Raw genomic sequence first — 12,343 nt, forward strand, 5'->3', positions numbered from 1 at the left:
TTTAAAAAATCAAAGAAGCATATTTAACATTTACTACCTTGGAGAGTGGTGCGTTGAGTGCGTAATCATGACAAGACTTGCAGGAAGAAGACTTGCACGTAAGTGGTGAATCGGGTTAAAAGTGAAAGTCGTCAAAAAGTGACGGAAGGTTCAAGAAACCAATTCACTTGAGTGATCCACAGCAAAATTTAGCAAATTATCGTGTGAAGGGTAAAATCAGTAAATATACAGTGTAAAGTGGTTTTAGTAAACTAGGTTTAAGAGCAATATATACATCACATGTAACCGATTATATACTTACTCTCGATAAAATCTTAATCTCATATTAGCAGTCAAACCAAGATTTCAATCTCCATAAAGGTACCACTTTCACTCAATTCAACTCTCTTAATCCTTAATCCTTCATGTTAATTTTCTCTTCTGATTGTCGAATCTGTTGATTTATTATATTTCCCCCAAAACTAACAATTTAGGGTTTCTTGAATATATCAACTGTACGTTTTTTTTTTCCTTTTTCATCCTAAAATTGCTACAATTGATTTTTCCCCCTTTCTATCAATAGAAATTTGTGCTCTTTCAATAGAGCCTGACAATACCATTGTTTTGGTAACAAGATTTTGACCGCTAAAAATGTTTGCTTTATGTATAAAATGAAAATTGTGAATATATTTATATTTATATTTATACTATAAAAATTGTAGCTTTAATGTAAAAATGGACTTTTTAATTACTGAAACAGAACAAATGAATACGTAAGCTTGAGGTTAGTGTATATATGGTAAACAAACATTGTTTGATGCTATGCAAACTTTTGTACTTAATGTTAATGTTGTTATTATTTGATATTGAACAGAAGGGTTTGGAGTAGGGATTTTTCAGATTTATTAATCATGGCTGAGGAAGAAAATAAAATTGAGTTGAAGGATGAAGCTGCAGATGTGAGTAGTTTGTTTTTTTATTTAAGATGTTGTTGTCCATTTAAGTCTTTATTTATCAATGTGCTATTGTATTGCAGGTTATACCATTTGACCCATCGAAAAAGAAGAAGAAAAAGAAGGTCGTCATTCAAGATCCCGCCGACGAGCCTGTTGAACAGTTGGTTGAGAAAACTCAAGACTTATCCGGTAAATCAATCAAACAAGTTTTGATACATGTTTTACTTCATATATTATGTCAATTTTCAAGTTTTAATAAAACAATACACTTGGCATGCAGTCTCTGAAGGTCTTGAACCTACATTTACTGGACTGAAAAAGAAGAAGAAGAAACAGGTTAGTGATGGGGTCCACATTGTATATTCCATATATGCAAGGTTGTAGCGAATAATCGGCCCTTGTGGGGAACTCGGATCTGAACATTTCAATATAAAACTAATAAATTGTGAAATTATATGTTTTAAAATACACTAGAAATGCAAACATAATTGTTGAGGAACATAAACATAATTGTTTGAATACTGCAAACATAAATCTTTGTTATTATATAACATATTGAATCTTTTTGTAGGCCTTTCACATACAAGTGACATACCTTAGAAAAGAAAGGAGAGACCGCATAAACATATTTTTGTTTTTTATTTTTAGTTTATTTCCATCGAATTTGTATTAAATTAAACAGTAAAGTGTTGGTCGAGTGATGCAGTATGTAGTAGGTCAAATAAGAGAACTTGACTTGCAAGGAATTGGATGATTACTTGGTCTATAAAGAGGAAGATTAGAGTTTTAGTATATCAAGAAGTCTTTTAACTTAAGTCGGTATCTTTAGATGGATTTGCTTCTTTGTTAGATTATGATTAATCATAGTATTAGTATCCTAATAGGGCTTGTTCTTTAGTTTCCATTAGCTTAATTATATGCAAGATTTGATTTATAAAAAGACTCTATAAGAGTTTTCGTCTAATAACACGATGGTTATTTTATTGATTACGTCTGACAGAACGTGAATTATCTCAAGTTTGACCAAGTAGAATTTTGACTAAGTAATCCGAGTTTTAAACTAGCTGGGTAATAAGTCTGAATTAGTGCGATTAGTGATTGATTACTTGCTGGGTACTCGCCGATTAATCAATGTTTTACAAATACAGCATATATGGTGTCTGCAAATATCTGAACTCGAGATTCGTATGAATGTTTTAGGTACAAACAGATCTCTTGGATGATGAGAAAGAAAATGCGGAGGAAGATATAGATGGTGGTAAGTAATACTGTTAATCTGTTATATAACTTATCGTCCATAATTTTATTTCTTTCAAATGAACAAAGAAGCTTTTTGTGTCGATTAGATCCTATTGGAGGGGATGAGGAAGGAGAAGGAATTGACTTGGAAGAACAAAAACTACCATGGGAAGGAACAGATCGTGATTACAAATATGAGGAGGTATGTAATCTTTTTACTCTCAAATATTCGATCGCATTGCATAAATGTAACCTTATTACACTTCTTTTTATTTCTCTTGTTGATAGTATTGCTAATTTTGCAATCAAATTTGATTAGCTTTTGGGCCGAGTCTTCCATATTCTTCGTGAAAACAACCCCGAGCTTGCTGGAGATAGAAGGAGGACGGTCATGCGTCCACCACAAGTTCTTCGAGAAGGAACAAAGAAAACTGTCTTTGTGAATTTTATGGATCTTTGCAAATCGTATGTACAAGCTAATACCAATTTTTTTTACTTACTTATCATAGTAAATTTGTGGTTAACAGTTTATACCCCGCTTGCGTATTGGGTACATGAAAGTCTAGAACTTTATATAGAATACTTCACACCTTTGGTCATTATTCAGACTTATAAGATGCTTTTCGTGTTAAAAGTTGTTGGTCATTCCTGAATTTTGTCCGTTTGTTATGGCGATTAGGATGCATCGACAGCCAGAGCATGTTATGACCTTCTTGCTTGCTGAACTCGGTACAAGTGGATCACTTGATGGGCAGCAAAGGTTGGTAGTGAAGGGTAGATTTGCACCCAAAAATTTTGAAGGGATTTTGAGGCGATATGTCAGTAAGTTACTTCTCCAGATCTCATGTTTGAAGTAGAAAGTTCATTTATACTTTGTATTTCTATTGCTATCTTTTTATAATTTGGAAATGAACCCGAAGCATGATGATATGGCTTCATATACATATCATTAATGTGTAGAGTTTGATGCAGTTTTTGCTGATAAATTTATGTTTACAGATGAGTATGTCATCTGCAATGGTTGCAAGAGCCCTGATACAATTCTTTCAAAGGAAAACCGCCTTTTCTTCCTTCGATGTGAGAAGGTACATTGGGATACTAAACCTTCCTTGGTGTCAATTTGTCGGTAAACTGTGTGTGTGTGTGTGTGTGTGTGAGAGAGATACCCGCATAGGTTATTATACTTTATTCATCCCCTATTTATTTATTATTTGGGCAAATTACATAAAAAGGTAACATATTTTGCCTCTTTTCCTATTTTCGGTAATCTATTTCATTTTTCCATAAAAAAAGGATTCTATTTTCAAAAGTTAATCAAAAAGAGGAGTCTCGTTAACTTTCTCCGTTAAATGCCAACTTGGCATTCCACGTCATCAGTTTTTTTCCACGTGGACTGGTTATTAGGACATTAAGTGTATTCCATGTCATTAATTTAACAGCCCTAGTATCTTTTATGTTCTTCTTCCATTCATCTATGTGGAAATCAAACCATTTACTTTACTCATCAAATTGATCTTCCAAAATAAAACCAAATGGTTGCCCAAGAAGGCAAGAAACGAGAAATTGCAAGAACCATTTTATCTTCATCTTTCTCTGTCTCACATACCTAACTTCAAACCATTTAATTACATTCCAACAAATTTGGGAACAAACATCAAGATTTGTTTTGAAGAAAGATTTGCAGGTCTGCGTGCTTCACAAATTTGGTAACCAACACAAATTAGGGAATCAAAATTTTTTTATGTACAACCACTATAACCATCTAGATTTCATACGGATATGCGCCGGTGATGGCGGTGACACTCGATTAAACATTGTTCAGATCTTGAGATGATGGAATGGAAAAAATTTACATATGTTAAGGTTTAAATCGTTTCTTACTACTGGGTAGTTTAGTTTTCTTTTTAGTTTTGTACTTATATTTAGTGAAAATTAAAATTGGATTTTGATTTGAAAAAGGGTGTATCGTAGTTCTTTGCTTTGGTCACTGACATATTTTCATTTCTATGGTTACTAGGTTTTATTTGGATTGTTGGGTTTTAATCTTCTAATGCAAATGAAGTTGTAATTTAATTTTAGTGCTCTGAATTAGTTGATAGATACAATGATTTTGGATTTTAGCATTTTAGGTGGTATTGATTTGGGGAAGATAAACCTAGGTGAACCTGTGAAAGAGATGAATGGAAGAAGAACATAAAGATATGGATTTTAAATTAATATGGTTTGTAATTTTAAATTAATGACATAGCCAATAAAATAACATGTAACCAGTCCAGTGGAAAAAAGTGATGACGTGGAATGCCAAGTTGGCATTTAACGGAGAAAGTTATCGAGACCCCTCTTTTTAATTAACTTTTGAAAACAGGATCCTTTTTTTATGGCAGAATGAAATAGATTACCGAAAATAGGAAGAGAGGAAAAATAAGTTACCTTTTTATGTAATTTGCCCTTATTATTTATATATATAATATACAATACAGAAGTATTATCCATGTGATTGTTTGCCTCGAGTTAGCATATGCAAATCTAGAAGATTTTTATGGCGTAAATATTGTAGCTGTTCCTTTTATCTGTTTAGCCCGTTCAGAGCACGTCCATTGTTAGCACTATTAGTTCCTTTTTGCACTTCAGTGTCATGATTAGTAGTTCTTTATTGAAATATATATAATATATATACAATGATTTTAAATTTTGTCTGTCAGCATTTAATTACACTTTTGGCGATTTTTAATCCATTTGACCTACTTGACCTGTTACCTTGTCAGTTAATTTTCAGTTTTACTTGCTTGGTTCATTCAGAGCACCTTCAATGTTAGCACTATAAGTGCCTTTTTGCAGTAAAATGTGGAAAATTGCTTTCCAGCTTTATTAATATGAAGCAGAAAAGCAGTTTATCATTAGTGTCAAATTTTTTTTTTTTGCCACATCATTAGTGTCGATTTTTTGCATGATTCACGGTGTCCTTTTTAGTTCTTGATATTGTTTCTTATTTTGTAGTGTGGTTCTGGGCGATCAGTTGCTCAAATCAAAGCTGGTTTTGTGGCTCGTGTTGGTCGTAGAAAGGCTGGAACTTAATTTTGCTGGAGATAAAAAAGATACGTTCGAATGAAAAAGTGTGTGGTGCAACCGTTTGAAGAGAACTATGTAAGTTTATCTGTATGGACAGATGGACAAAGTTAAGCTTTATGCTAAACTGTGTTCCTATAATAATCATGTATTAGTATAATTATCCGAGGATGACCTTACTACTTTCTCTTATTTGGGTCTACAGATTATCTGTCTTGGTTATATCGAATGATCAGTTGACTTATTGACTATTTTAAACTTTACAATGCCTGTGATTTTTAGCAAGGCTTTTCCTGTTGATAGTATTAGTAAGGCTTTTGATAGTAGTTTGGTTCTCAAACTATAACAATATACAGTTATACACTAGTAAGTCATTGTTTCTAACCTCAGACTGTCACAAAACCGTCTTATCGTCACTAAAACCATCACTAATTTCGTCACTAAAACCATCACTACCGTCTTTTACCAAAATCGCTTTAGAATTGTCGGCTAAGTTGTCATAACCGGCTCCAAAATTGCTTTAGAATTGTCGCGAAGTCGTCATAATCGGCTAACCTTTTGAACATTAGCTAACCGATTAACAAAAGTTTCATTCCAAATGGCAAATAGTGCTCCATCTTTAAGCAAAACAACTCATGACATAAATTAAATATATTACATAAAATGATGAAGTACCAAACAATTATGCAACTTTATTTCGTCGGCTCTATTTTTATTTTATATATATATATATATATATATATATATATATATATATATATATATATATATATATATATATATAGAGAGAGAGAGAGAGAGAGAGAGAGAGAGAGAGTGTGTGTGTGTGGTAGGATCAAGAGGGAAGTAACCATTCGGAGGGAAACGGGGGGAAGCAAAAACTTTTTTTTTCTTCGTTTTTTGAAAAAACTTTGTTCACGAACATTATAGATGAGATGAAAATATGAACATTTAGTAGAGACACTTTGTGATAAATGTTTTTATTTTGGCGGGAAAACGCTCGAAGAAGTAATATATAATAATTATCGTGTTTTTCGAGCGTATTTTGAGGTTTTAGCTATTGGGTTTTAGATATTAGGGTTTAGATATTAGGGTTTATAGGGTTTAGATATTAGGGTTTAGAAATTTAGGGTTTAGGGTTTAGATTTAGGGTTTAGATTTAGGATTTAGATTGAGTTTTTAACACGAACGGTTTAGAGTTTAGGGTTTAGGGTTTGGTGTTTTGGGTTTATGGAATAAACTCAAAACACCAAACCCTAAACCCTAAACTCTAAATCGGGCTAAATTTTACTTCACAAAACATGGAAAAAAAAGCGTTCATATTCTTCACGAACAATATTATCTTGAATGTTATTTTTGTCGATCGTTTTCCCGCCTAAATAATAACATTCATCACGAAGTGTCTCTTCTAAATGTTCATATTTTCGTGTGATCTTGATGCCGGAAAAAACAAAATTAAAAAAAAACGAAAAAAAATTTTTTTTGCTTCCCCCTGCTTCCTCCCGATTGGTTACTTCTCCATTGATCCTGCCCCTATATATATATATATATATATATATATATATATATATTTTTTTTTTTTTTTTTTTTTTTTTTTTTTTGCAAAATAACAAAAACTATTATAAATACGGAAAACGTTTTCAGAAAAAAAAAACGTCTTCCAACTAAGGAACAAACTACAAGAGTAGACTCGTACCTAGAAAGTGACAACCGTACTAACTATCTATACAGAGCCTCGTGAGCCTCATGTATGTTTACAAACGTAATGACTAAACCATAAGGAACAAAGTTAACTCTACCGAATTAATAGACACAAACCGCTACAAAAGCAACCAAATGAGTAAGGATTCACTTTTACCATTTTACCTTCGTCGACTCTATTTTAAGATTAGTTTGGCTGTTCGATCATTTCCCGCTCAAACCGATTGTTTTTGCATGTTTTTTTAGTCTTTTTGTTTGTTTTCTCTTGTTGTTTGGTAACGAATGTCTGCTTTTTCCAAAAAAAATAAAATAAAATAAGATAAAATAATAGAATAAAAAATAAAAGAAATTACTCTCTCGTAATTATGTAGCTTTTGCCCCGAATAAAAATTTCAAGCTGCCTCATTATTTCACGGTAATATATGATCAATCTTTGACCTTATAGCCAATTTCATCAACAATTCGAACAACAACGTAAAACATAAAAAGAATAACATGATTGTTTGTTGTAAACTCTCAAATGGCGAAAATGTCGACTCGTGGACCCACCAAACGATTCTTGATTTCAGAAATGGATCGCAGCGTGAAACGAATGTTAAAATTAATTGAAGATGAAGGAGATTCATTCGCTAAAAAAGCCGAAATTTATATCCAAAAAAGACCCGTACTCGTATCTCAAGTTGAAGATTTCTATCGTATGTTTAGATCGTTAGCTGAACGTTACGAAAACGCCACGTGCGAGTTAACGCGGACCCTACCCTCGGACATACGATCACGAACCTCAGACAGCTCGGGCATGCCCATGACCGACATTGTTTCCGAACCACCTTCTACGATCACGTCACCGGAACATAAATTAAACCGTCGGTTATCAGGTGTCCCAACCGGTTATTTCGACGTCGGAAACAATGGGTATGAGAATGGTTCGGATTCGGATGATACGTTGTTTAATAATCATTCGAGTTCGTCGAATTATGGTAATTACAGACGATTACGTCGAAAGATTGCTGAATTGGAAGGTGAGCTAAAAAAGGTTCAAATGGAACAAGAAGTGAATAAAACGAATCCCGAAATCGAGGTTTACGAGGAGGAGTTACGGATCGCGAAGGAGAAGATTCAGGCTTCGGAAGAAGAGATTAATGTATTGAGAACGAAACTTGAACGATACGAATCTATGGAGCCACGAGATGATGATTTTTCGGATGAATCGGTTGATCGAATTTACGCACTTGAGGAAAAACTCGGTGGTGCCGAAGAAGATGTGAGAAGATTAAGGCGAGAATTCGACTCGAATGAAACGTTACATCAACGTTTTGGATCTAACGATGAAAAACGAATTGAAGAAACTGAAATGGAAGATGAACTTGAGGAATTGAAGATGGAACGAGAAGAATTTGTTGCGAAAGTGAGTGAACTTGAAGAGGAAATGAGATTAAAAGATGATCAAATCGATGAAATGAACGATCGATTGCAGAAACTGCAAATGGAATGTGAACAATCACGTAAGTCGATTGAGGAGTTAACGTGTCGAGGTAGAGATATGGAGAAAGTTATTGAGAAACAAAGAGAGGTGATCGAAGAAGGAGTTGAAGAGAAACGACAAGCGGTTAGACAGTTGAGTATTTCGTTAGAACATTATAGGAACGCGTATCAAATGCTTAGACAAAATCTTTTGGAACATAAAACGCCAGTTATGGCATCGTAATTTCTATATGTATACTTGTCATCTATGTTCCGTTTTTTGTTAATAGCAACAAGTCGTTGAAGTTGCGGCTTATGAGGATTGAATCTGGATCGATGTTTCGTTTTCTTTCAAAGGTTCAATTTTTTGAATAGACAATGTATACATTTACCATCCCAAGTGTGCACAATCAACGATAAACAGTTGATTATATATAGTATTGTATTGGTTTAGTTTATGTCATGTTGAAGTTTATTGTTGTTACGGAGTATAATTTTTCAGGACCTTTATGTTATGATTGACAACGAAACAGGGTTAGGTGCGGTGGCATGAAATTGCCACTTATCCAGTCGACGTCCCAGCCCGAAAAAACTGAAATTCTGAAAAGCTTATTTTCCTTTGAAGCAAAAACCAAAAACATACAAACAATTATAACCTTTTAGCGCGCCAGGTAGGGGTCGAACCTACGACCTTCTGCTTAGGAAACAGACGCTCTATCCACTGAGCTACAGGCGCTTGATGTGTCTAAGTCACTCGGTACATCAATAGATCACCTCCGATACAAAATTGTTCAGTATAGTTTTAACCAATTATTTAGGTAATTGTTTTCTTACAGTAAATAAAAAATGTATATAAAGATAATAAGAGCAGTTTATACGGTCATTGTATCTCACTATTTCATAATGATTACTTCTAATTATTATATTATATTATACTTATATTCTATAATTCTATCATTGTATCTCACTATTTCATAATGATTACTTCTAATTATTATATTATACTAGTGAAATGACTCGTAAAATTACAGGTTTTTTATAAAAAAAATTTTATATAATTTTTTGTTTAGTTTTTATTTATAAGTATAAATAAAGATAAATTACAATTATTTACAACAAATGACCTATCAAACCTTTAATTGTTATATTTCAGTAGGCTTATAACTACCTTTAGTGGTTTGATTCTTGATGTTATAATTCAGTAGGCTTATAACTACCTTTAGTGATTTGATTCTTGATTAAGAATACTAATAATGAAGTGTAAGAACAAAGATGATAATGGAGAAAGAAAGAAACACTTTGTAAGTGTGTGAAATGGTGCAAGTTTAATGCTTGCATTCATGAGTATTTATAGCCTAAAATCTCAATATAAAAATACATACTTTGTGTACCAAAATTGACTATATGTATACACCAAAATTGACTATCCATATCTATATTATTATTATTATTATAACACTCCCCCTTGGATAGCAATTTTATTTTGTTGAAGATCAACTATAAATTACTGCCTCGTTAAAAACCTTGCTAAAGAAAACCCAGTGGGAAAAAACTTTAGCTAAGGGAAAAAGAGTGCAGCATGGAGTTGACTCCCCCTCAAGTAGACATCGCTTCAGCTGTTACATCTTTTGAACATGTCTCATGCCAATGTTATGAACGTGTGTTCTGAAAATAGCAGTTGGAAGTGCTTTCGTGAAAAGATCAGCAGAGTTTTTGCTGGATTGAACATATCTCATTTCAATCTCGTTGTCCTTAATGAGATTTTGAGTGTATGAGAAGAATCTAGGAGGTATGTGTTTGGTTCGGTCACTTTTGATATACCCTTCTTTCATCTGTGCTATGCAAGCTGCATTATCTTCATAGATAATTGTTGGACTTTTATCGCGTTCTAGTCCACAAGAATCAGTAATGATTTGTGTCATTGATCTCAACCAAAAACATTCCCGAGTAGCTTCATGTAATGCAATCACTTCGGCATGATTTGACGATGTAGCAACAAGTGTTTGTTTTTGAGAACGCCATGATATTGCAGTACCTCCATTTAGGAATACATATCCAGTTTGAGATTTAGCTTTATGTGGATCAGATAAATAACCTGCATCTGCATAACCAACCAAATCTTGTTTTGATTCGTTAGAATAAAATAATCCTAAATCAGTAGTTCCTCGAAGGTATCGAAATATGTGTTTGATCCCATTCCAGTGTCTTTTGGTAGGAGCAGAGCTGAACCTTGCCAACTGATAATGCTAAAAACGAACATATATTTCATAGCATTATTCCTCAAGAAAGACAAGATTTTAAGTTGGTATTGTTCGATTTACAAGCGATATTCGTTTAAATTTTAAAAAGAGAAGATAAAAAGCAGATTCGACAAATTGAAGACAAAAAGGTCCAAAGAGCTAAAAAGTACAAGATACAATTAAAAAGGTTCAAAATATTGATGAGGAACGTCTCAAAATGACAAGAGTACAAGTTACAAGACGCAAAGTACACGATATAAAATAATACGCGAGGACGTCCGAAAATCCGGAACCGGGACCTGAGCCAAGAAGAAACGCCCGACGCAACGGACCAAAAATATCTAGTCTACTATGCACAAGAATATAATATAATATATATATAATTATATATAATTATAAATTATATATATTATTATTATTATATTACGTCGGCAAGAAGAAAACAAAGCAATTTGGCTGGATCCAGGGTGGCCATGCGACTCGCATGGCCAGAGGCACAAATCCATGCGAGTCGCATGGAGTGAGATTGCTGGTCAGGTCCTATATAAAGCCAGTTTTGTGCCAAGTTTTAATCATCTTTTTTCTCTTCCTCTTCATACGTAAATATATTTATATTTATAATTTATATTTTAATTTTAATTATAATTCTAATAATAAGGGTATGTTAGCGAATGTTGTAAGGGTGTAAGTCGAAATTCTGTCCGTGTAACGCTACGCTATTTTTAATCATTGTAAGTTATGTTCAACCTTTTTACATTAATGTCTCGTAGCTAAGTTATTATTATGCTTATTTAAAACGAAGTAATCATGATGTTGGGCTAATTACTAAAATTGGGTAATTGGGCTTTGTACCATAATTGGGGTTTGGACAAAAGAACGACACTTGTGGAAACTAGACTATGGGCTATTAATGGGCTTTATATTTGTTTAACTAAATGAAAGTTTGTTAATGTTAATATAAAGATTTACAATTGGGCGTCCCTATAAACTACCATATACACTCAATCGGACACGATGGGCGGGGTATTTATATGTACGAATAATCGTTCATTTAACCGGACACGGGAATGGATTAATAGCCACTAGAATAATTAAAACAGGGGTGAAATTACATTCAAGGGTAATTGGTGTAATTGTTAACAAAGTAGTAAAACCTTGGTTTACAAGCAGTCGATAACCTGGTGTATTCATTAAACAAAGTATTAAAACCTTGTTACAATTCGAATCCCCAATTAGTTGGAATATTTATCTTCGGGTATAATAATAATTTGACAAGGACACTTGCAATTTATATTTATGACTGATGGACTGTTATGGACAAAAACCAGACGGACATATTAAATAATCCAGGACAAAGGACAATTAACCCATGGGCATAAAACTAAAATCAACACGTCAAACATCATGATTACGGAAGTTTAAATAAGCATAATTCTTTTATTTCATATTTAATTTCCTTTATTTTATATTTAATTGCACTTCTAATTATCGCACTTTTATTTATTTTATTTTATCGCACTTTTAATTATCGTACTTTTTAATTATCGCAATTTAATTTTATCGCATTTTTATTATTCGCAATTTCATTATCGTTATTTACTTTACGCTTTAATTTAAGTCTTGTATTTATTTTATATTTTACATTAGGTTTTAACTGCGACTAAAGTCTTAAAATCGACAAACCGGTCATTAAACGGTAAA

The 12,343-nt window shown here is 33.0% G+C and overlaps 2 protein-coding genes and 1 non-coding gene across 3 annotated transcripts; 2 read left to right on the forward strand and 1 right to left on the reverse strand.

Annotated features, from left to right (window-relative positions):
• Window positions 1-221: 221 nt before the first annotated feature.
• LOC139872504 (eukaryotic translation initiation factor 2 subunit beta-like) lies at window positions 222-5,466 on the forward strand. Its single transcript, XM_071860396.1, has 10 exons — window positions 222-360; window positions 854-938; window positions 1,016-1,124; window positions 1,216-1,271; window positions 2,136-2,193; window positions 2,282-2,376; window positions 2,494-2,639; window positions 2,854-2,996; window positions 3,174-3,259; window positions 5,172-5,466. Exons 2-10 carry the CDS (start codon window positions 891-893, stop codon window positions 5,247-5,249), a joined length of 819 nt encoding a protein of 272 aa, XP_071716497.1. The 5' UTR covers window positions 222-360; window positions 854-890; the 3' UTR covers window positions 5,250-5,466.
• A 1,995-nt stretch (window positions 5,467-7,461) lies between these two features.
• On the forward strand, window positions 7,462-8,646 carry LOC139870167 (uncharacterized). The gene has a single exon (XM_071858011.1). It carries the CDS (start codon window positions 7,462-7,464, stop codon window positions 8,644-8,646), a length of 1,185 nt encoding a protein of 394 aa, XP_071714112.1.
• A 419-nt stretch (window positions 8,647-9,065) lies between these two features.
• On the reverse strand, window positions 9,066-9,138 carry TRNAR-CCU (transfer RNA arginine (anticodon CCU)). The gene has a single exon. It is a non-coding gene; the product is annotated as a tRNA-Arg (tRNA).
• Window positions 9,139-12,343: the final 3,205 nt, after the last annotated feature.

The sequence above is a fragment of the Rutidosis leptorrhynchoides genome, chromosome 10 (assembly GCF_046630445.1).
Source record: "Rutidosis leptorrhynchoides isolate AG116_Rl617_1_P2 chromosome 10, CSIRO_AGI_Rlap_v1, whole genome shotgun sequence".
In the NCBI taxonomy this organism is placed as follows: Eukaryota; Viridiplantae; Streptophyta; class Magnoliopsida; order Asterales; family Asteraceae; genus Rutidosis; species Rutidosis leptorrhynchoides.

Coding starts and splice junctions, on each gene's coding strand:
- LOC139872504 (XM_071860396.1), top strand. CDS start 891: ATGGCTGAGGAAGAAAATAAAATTGAGTTGAAGGATGAAGCTGCAGAT. Junction 1,272..2,135: donor AAAAGAAGAAGAAGAAACAG/GTTAGTGATGGG, acceptor TGAATGTTTTAG/GTACAAACAGATCTCTTGGA. Junction 2,640..2,853: donor TTTATGGATCTTTGCAAATC/GTATGTACAAGC, acceptor TATGGCGATTAG/GATGCATCGACAGCCAGAGC.
- LOC139870167 (XM_071858011.1), top strand. CDS start 7,462: ATGGCGAAAATGTCGACTCGTGGACCCACCAAACGATTCTTGATTTCA.